Genomic DNA, 7738 nt, shown 5'->3' with positions numbered 1-7738 from the left:
TGACTGCTTGCTTTGCTTTTAGATTGGAGTGACTCTAGTGACAACTCACTCTGTTCTCATGGTCATAAATCCCTGCTCATTGCTGCCACTGCTGCTGCCACCACAGACCGAGAACTCCACTTGCACAGTGCTGTCTGCTAAGGAGAAGTTGCTGTGCCTGAGCACCAGACCACATGGACTCAGAGAGACTCCCAACCAGGTAAAGAGGTGATATGGCTTGTGGATGTCAGCCACATTCTCTTCTTGATCACCTCGCTGCTGGAACAATGGGCCATGATCAGAGTAGAGTGGTCATGGAGATTGAATGGAGGCTATTCATGGGTCCAAGAACATGGACACTCTCTTTCACCAAAATCAATTCGGGTCTTGCCACTATTAATCACCTAACTTGCCAGCAGCAGAGACTATCGCTGAGTCTTTGAGATGGCACTGCTTTTGGAGAGATCAGGTGGCTATCCAGTGAGAGATTGACCCCTCTACTTTGGAGGGGATGGACATTCATCTTTATCACCATTGATACCTGCTCTAGACATGAGTTTTCCTTCTCTGTCTGAAATCCCTCTGCCACTACCACCATATGAGGGCTTACAGATTTCCCAATCCATCAACCTGGTTCTCACACATGTTACCTCAGAGCAAAGGACTCATTTTATGGCAAATAATGTAAAATGATGGGCTCATTGGTCTTATTATATACCATGCCACCCAGAAGCAGTCAACCTAGTGGAATTATGAGCTGGCCTGTTGAAAGCTCAGCTAAGGTGCCAGCTCAGAGATGACACCCTGTAGGGTTGGAAGTTGGAGCACTGCTTTCCAGGATGTGATACATATGCTGAATCGATAACCAATTTATGGTTCGGTGTCCCACATAGCTAGAGTATATGAGTCCAGGAATCAAGGGATAGAAGTGGAATTGATCCCTTTAGTTATCACTCCCAGGCACTTACTTGTGGAATTTGTATCTTCCTGTTCCTGCAAACTCAAATTCTGCCAGTTTAGAGGTCTAAGTTTCCAGGAAGAAAATGCTTTTTCCAGTGCAGGTGGGAAAGGCTCCAGTGAACTGGAAGTTGTGACTATCACTCAGCCGTTTGGGACTCCTCATAACAGTGGACCAGCAGGCAAAGGAAAGAGTTGCCTTATGGCTAGAATAATTGGCCTTAATTACCATGAGAAGCTAGGGTTGCTGCAATGCAATGGGAGAAGATAAGAGTATGACTGCAACCAAGGGGATTCCCTGGAAGTATCCCCTATACTTTTGTTCTCACTGATAATTGTAAATGGGCAGTTACAACAACCCAAACCTAACAAGTGCAAAGCAACTAACAACTCAGTCCCCTCAGGGTAGAGCTCTGGGTCACTCCATCAGACTACAGCTCAGACTTACTGAACTGCTAGATGGTTGTGGGGGGGCACCTAGAGTGGGTGGTGGAAGTGAGATGCAAAATATCAATTAGGACTCTGGGACCAGCTGTGGCAGTGGAGATTTTCAGGAGATTGCAATTGACCATTGACACCAATTACCAGAAAAGACTACTCACTAACCTGAGGGAACCTGTAGGACTTAGCTTCTGTGGTAGCTTCCTGAATGGGCTGAGTGACGCACCTGGAAATGGAAGGATGCTTTGTTCCCATGCAGAAAACCCTGACCAATGGGATTCTGAAGATGGTTATATGCATTTATCCACTGGTGGAGCCATGAGTGGTGCTGCATCCTCAATAGTTAGAATACAAGGATGGGACTTGGAGCCAGCATAAAGACAAAATCAGAATAGCTATTAATCCCATCATGTAGAGATAACCCCCATAATTATTTTGATGTAATTACTTCCAATTTTTTCCTGTGCATATATAAAACATATAGCTACAAAACTGAGATTCTACTATAGGAAGATTTTTCATATTGCTTTGTAAAAACATTACATTATATTGAATATATTGAATTTTCTTGAATTTTTCCATATTAAATGTTTTTAACACAAAGCTTGTGAATTTAAAATATTCATTCATACAAGTTTGTCATAGAAGCTTTCCTCCATGTCTGGGATTCCAGATTTTTGTTATTAAAAATGCTGCGATTAAAATTTTTATGAATGAATCTTTGTGTATGTCTTTGATTTTTTCTTAAAGAAAATTCCTAGCAATAGTTCACTTGGCCAAAGGTGTTCAGCACACCTTCAGAAGTGATGGGTGTTGCCAGCCTCAGGCTCTGGCTGTTGTGTCCCTGTCCTGCCCTGTTTTCTCTCCTCCAGTCAGTCTCCCGTGACAAGGGTTTGTGTTGAGCAGGCTCTAGGTTGTGGACTTCCTGCTGGTTTGGGTGAAGCCATTTGTGGATGGGTGTTGCTCATACAGACCTTGTGATGCTGTCTCTCCTCTAATCTGTTCTCAGTATCTGTTTTGTAACAATAAGTAAGTGGAAGGCAATCTTCTCTGCATATCAGATGAAAGCTTCACAGAGGGAAGCTCTTTTCTTATCAATGTGGGCTATGAGGAGGGCCCTGTGTGGTATCAACTGCCTTCTTTATATCATGTATCTAAACCAGCGGTCTTCAACGAAAGAGAGTGATCTTTCTTTCCTCCTCCCTCCCTCTCCTGGGGATATTTAGCAATGCCTGGAGACATTTTGGTTGTCACAACTTTGCAGTGGAGAAGGGGGTGTTGTAACTGGCATCTAGTAGGAAGATGCCAGGGATGCTGTAAACATCTTATATCTTGTTTATAATTCAAAATGTTCTTAGTGATTCTGAGTATTACTAAAGATAAATCAGAACTGGTATAGCGGTGATAATTAAGGCAAGGAAGGATTTGGTGGCATTTCTCATGCTGGAAATATGGATCCCGCCTTTCCAGGGAAAATCTCTTTTTTTTTCTCAATTTTTTCTTCATTATTTCTTTCTTTCTTTCTCTTTCTGTCTCTCTCTCTCTCTCTCATACACACACACATACACACACACACACAGACACACCCCTTCCAAATCCTTGTGTGCTTGGGCTGGGAATCAGGTCGCTATGTGCAAGGAGAAGAGAGCAGCAGAGAGGGGACACACACTCATGACTAGAAGCTGTGTCTTCACTGAGGTTTATTGAGAGTTCTGTGACCTGTAGGATACTTCTGGAGGCTCAGGGTTGTGGCTGAGGGACCAAGGGCAGGCAAGAATGAGTGGCACACACTTTACTGGTCAGGTCCAGTTCCAGGTTCCCTTTAAGGCTGGCTCAGGATCCAGGGTTAATTTACCTGCAGGATCTTGTTGATCCAGGGCCGGTAATGGGAGATTCGGGTGAAGACAGCAGGGGGCTTTGCATCCAACCGTCCATAGGATACGATGCCCTGGGCCACCCCAGCACACAGAAGAGGGCCCCCAGAGTCTCCCTGGAGGGGGAGGAGAGAGAGAGAGAGAAGAAGGTAAGCCCAGGAAGTCCTCCACTCCTGTCTGCCAGCCAGCTTGGAGTCACAGTGAGACCTAAAGTCAAATCAGACCCGGGAGCTGGGGCTCCTCACTTACACATCTAGTTCTGATACCCCTTCTTCCTTTCTTGGGACAGTCACCCACATTCTTCATGTCACCCCATGCCCCCAGTGCAGTAGACTGGAATGGATGGTCAGAGGCTGTCTTGGGCCATGGGAGGACAGACAATCCCTGTGATGCCAACTCTGTCACTGGCTGACAACCTTCTGACCCAATCTCCTTCTAAGAGCATTCTGGTCCCTGAACAGTGAGTTTTGGAGAAGAAACCTAGTTGGAGGATCACCTTAAATGCAGATTTTGTCTTCCTGGGATTGCCCACACACAGCTGAAGATTGTGGTCAAAGTATCTGAAGTGGCTGCAGGCCTGGGGATCCATGAGTCTCAGCTTCACCTCTTGCAGAGTGTCTGAGCCCGGCTTCAACACACCTGTTCTTCCCCAGCCAGCCACCCGGCACATTCTCCCAGGTGGGACAAAGTTGAATTGGGATGGGAAGGGGAGTGTCCCCACAGCCAGGGTCAGGCTGGCTTTCTCCTTCAACTGTGAAGGGAATGAAGGACTGTCAGTCCTCGAAATGGGTTCTGGGCAGTTGAAGGTGATCAGGGAGGGGCAGGGTGAGTAGCTTCACGTTAGAGTCAAGTCCTAAGAAAAATTCAGGGCAACGAGGACCTGAAGGAGAAGCTTAGGAGAATGGGAAGGGGAAAAGGAGAAGAGAGGTGTTGTCACCTTTAGTAACATGATATCGTGGTGAAGAGTAGAAGTGTTATATTTTGGATGACGGAATTGCTTTATAACCTCAAGCTTCTGCCATGTGTCTTCTTTCTCTGTTATGTTATGGGCTCCAAGGGTGACTGTTATAGACCTGTTGTGAGGAAGAAGGAAGGAAAAGGAGTGACAGGGATGGCTTGGGGTTTCTCCTGAGGTGAGCTCATTCTGAGAAAAGGGGACTAAAGTCTCTCACTGGGTCCCCGGACTCTACCCATCTCCCTTTTCATGGGCCACCTGTGGCGTTTAGGGGCTCAGGTTTTACTCATGAAAGAGCTTTCTCAGGGAAGAGACACAATTTCTAGGACCCCTGGAATTACTGGGGAATGAACAGACCATGGAGGACTCAGGGGACAGGGTTCACACTTCCTGATTCAGGGAACCCTGAATGAGGGCCAGCCCCCTGAAGCAGGAGATATCAGTTAAAGGGAAAAGTGAGGGTCTCATGTGGACCCTGTTCTCTGCCTCCCATAAAATGATGAGTTCAGGACCCTGAGAACTAGAGGTCAGTGTTCTTGAAAAGGCCATAGAGGAAGTGGCCCTGAGACTGGGTGGGGCCCTGAAAAGTGAACCGTGTGCCTTGAGTTCGGTAGGGGTGAGGGGTGCTACTGCTACAAGAGGGACCTTGGACAGGGCCTCCTTCTCCTCCGAAGGGGAGCTTAGCTCACAGTGACTGAGGCTCAAGGAAGCTATTCAATCACAGACTAAAGTCTTTCAGCCCAAGTCTTCCCTCTCCTGAAAGTTGACCAAACCCAGGACCCCCTCTTCAGGCCCCAGTGCAGGTGTATCCCTGGTTGCTACTCTGGTTGTTCACCTCCCATTTGGAGATAAATGGACCCTGTTTTCTCACCTTCCTGCACAATGAGCGGCTGTCAGCACAAAGTTCCGTCTTATCAGGAAACCACCACAAGATTTTGAGGGACCGTTGGAGGTGACAATTTCCAGGTAGGCCATGTAGGGGCGGGAGTGTGGCTTGCATTCTGTGCCCCCGATGATCTCCCCTGGAACAGAGCACCCCAGGGTTTAAACATGGGTTTTAATACTCTCTCCAATGAATGGACAAATTGGGTTAAAGCTGAGCGAGGCTTCCCTGGAATCTCATTCTTACCCTGTGTTCTGCCCACCTTCCCTCTCCAGTCTCCTATATTTCGTATCTTTCCCACTCATAACCTTCCAGGTGAAATCCATTCTTTCCTCCAGGTGCAACAGCTGGTCCTGCCTCTGCTCCATTCAGATGTTTTCACCTCAGATTTCCCCCACTCCCACCTTGCCCTGGCCCACCCTCCTCTCTCTCTGTGTAGGACCCGCTGTCCAGGTTCCTGTTTTAGATTTCTCCACAGCTCGTGAGCGTGGCCACAGATTCAGCAAATAACAAGGTAATGGGTAGCCCTGATGCTCAGAAGATTAAGAGGACATGTCTGTTTTCCTGGGGATACCCCTTTTCCTTCCACTTGCTCTGGGTTTTTCCATAATTGAGGTAAAATTCCTTGTTCCTGGGAGCTGTCCTAGGCTGTAGAGAATGGCAGTGGGTGGGGTGGCGTGCATCCCAAGTGGAAATTTCCCTTTGGGACTCTTGAAGAGAGATCTTGGAACGCTGTTCAAGAGTCAGCTATTTTCAGACTAAACATATTTGTTTCAGGAGCTGATACTGCAGATTTCAGAGGGAAGAACCCCGATACTCACCAGCTTCAGCTCTGGAGCACAAAAAAAAGAGCAGCAGGGGGAGAGGAAGAAGCAGCATCTTCCCAAAGAGGTTGCCTGAGCAAATGCTGGTTTTCCTTTCCAGTCTTGGGTTTTATAATACCCAGCAGGCAAGAGAGGGGCAGGGCTGGTAACCACAGGAACTGCGTGGTCATGTTTTCTTTTCTCACTCTGAATTGACTGTGTTTATGATCAGAAGTTCCCCCAGAATCACCCTGTGTTTTTCTAGAGAGGAACTTGAGCCCTGAACTCCCAAGTGCTGGCTTCTCAGATGTACCCTCAACCATGGTGCTTTTTCTGGAGTTGGGGGCAGGAAATGGAGGGGCCATGTTTTTCTTTCCCAGTTAGGGCAGCTTGTGAAAGGCCCACTGAATGTTCAGTGCAAAGATTTTTATGGCTATGATCCATAGTCAGAAATGCATATTGCAGAGTCCCAATGCATGCACATATGTATGTGTGAGTACGTAAGCAAAAATCAAAGGTTTCAGAAAACAATCTTTATCTTAACCTTCTGCGATGTTCTGTTAGTTTCCATTCCACTCCACTCCACTCCACTCCACTACATGTCAAAACTTGAGCAACAATGCCACTTAAAGGGATAATTCCTTGTAATTTGAAAAACATTGACCTGGATCTCTCTCCTCTGAACCACGTGTTTTTGGCAGAAGAGAGATCCAAGGAGGCTAGATGTGGAAAAGGAACAGACCCTAGGACAGAAATTTATGCAAAGAGCAATTGGGATTGGAATTAGCATTTTCTGAGAGTCTAGGCCTATCATATATTGTCACAACTCTTAGATATTATTACTTTCATAGCAACCCTATCAATATGTATTACCGTTATGATCATTATCATGTCATGATAGTCAAATTTTTAGATCAGCTATCATAGCTTATGGTTCAGATTAGGTTTTTCTGATTCCAAATCAAGGGCCCTTTCTGCTCTAGCACTAGAGAGAAATAGAGGAATAGAGTCCTGCCAATGTAGAGGGGAAGTAAAGATATAGAAGGGTGTTTGCTCCAGAGAGGTTGGGGTTTCCTACTGTCACATTAAGAATCAAGCTTTCCACAACAACCTGGGGACACACCATTACTGTCACTTTACAATTGTAGAATTGAGACTCAGACACATTAACATGACCAAGACTACACACCTTATAATATCAGAAGTGGGTTTCAAGCACATAGCCGTTATTTTCCCCGGACTTAGAGAAGGCAGTCCACGTGGTGGACTGTCATTTCTCTTGGAGATTTACAAGGCATTTAGTTCAAAAGATGGGGATGTGTACTGTATAAGTGCCTTTTCCAAATCATCTTGCTATGCCCTTGGTCTCAGCTTGGGCTTGTGACCAGAGTGATCCACTCCTTAGTATATATTGGCCAGGCCCTCTGTTGCTTTTAACTTAATTTCCCAAGTTCTACCTACAGCTCTAACTCTCTCTAGAATAAGACATTTACACACATTCCTAATGTCTTTTCAAATCTGGTCTTCTTAGGTGTCCTTATAGCACTTTCTTCACTCTTTCAAGTGTTGCCAGAGAATATTCAGAATGCCCAGTTAAATTTGTATTTCAGATGAACAACAAATCATTTTTTAGTTAAGTATGTCCAAATATTGAATGAGACATACTAATATTACAAAATTGTTGTTTATCTAAAATTTGAATTTAGCTGGGAATCCTGTATTTTTTATTTGCTAAAGTTGGCAACCCTACTCTGGGCATTCCACCGTTAGCAGAACAGAAGAGAATCCAGAGCTGGAGAAGTCTTGTCCTGTGGTCTTACATCAATTAGACCAAAAAAGCAGAGGC

General features: G+C 45.7%; 1 protein-coding gene across 1 annotated transcript; it reads right to left on the bottom strand.

The window, feature by feature from the left end:
- Window positions 1–3053: 3053 nt before the first annotated feature.
- On the bottom strand, window positions 3054–5998 carry LOC105477881 (chymase 1). Its single transcript, XM_011734767.3, has 5 exons — window positions 5911–5998; window positions 5078–5228; window positions 4189–4324; window positions 3748–4002; window positions 3054–3367 (listed from the first exon to the last, which is right to left on the bottom strand). Exons 1-5 carry the CDS (start codon window positions 5966–5968, stop codon window positions 3224–3226), a joined length of 744 nt encoding a protein of 247 aa, XP_011733069.2. The 5' UTR covers window positions 5969–5998; the 3' UTR covers window positions 3054–3223.
- Between the last annotated feature and the right edge of the window lie 1740 nt (window positions 5999–7738).

Source organism: Macaca nemestrina, chromosome 7, assembly GCF_043159975.1.
Source record: "Macaca nemestrina isolate mMacNem1 chromosome 7, mMacNem.hap1, whole genome shotgun sequence".
Lineage (NCBI taxonomy): Eukaryota > Metazoa > Chordata > Mammalia > Primates > Cercopithecidae > Macaca > Macaca nemestrina.
The sequence above is the reverse complement of the archived record's forward strand: the minus strand, read 5'-3'. Positions and strand labels throughout refer to the sequence as shown.

Excerpts from the sequence above, each read along its gene's own strand:
- LOC105477881 (XM_011734767.3), bottom strand. The coding sequence starts at position 5,968 with ATGCTGCTTCTTCCTCTCCCCCTGCTGCTCTTTTTTTTGTGCTCCAGA. Across the intron at positions 4,325-5,077 it reads GCCGCTCATTGTGCAGGAAG|GTCTATAACAGTCACCCTTG; the intron begins GTGAGAAAACAG and ends TCCTCACAACAG. Across the intron at positions 4,003-4,188 it reads ACGATATCATGTTACTAAAG|TTGAAGGAGAAAGCCAGCCT; the intron begins GTGACAACACCT and ends TTCCCTTCACAG.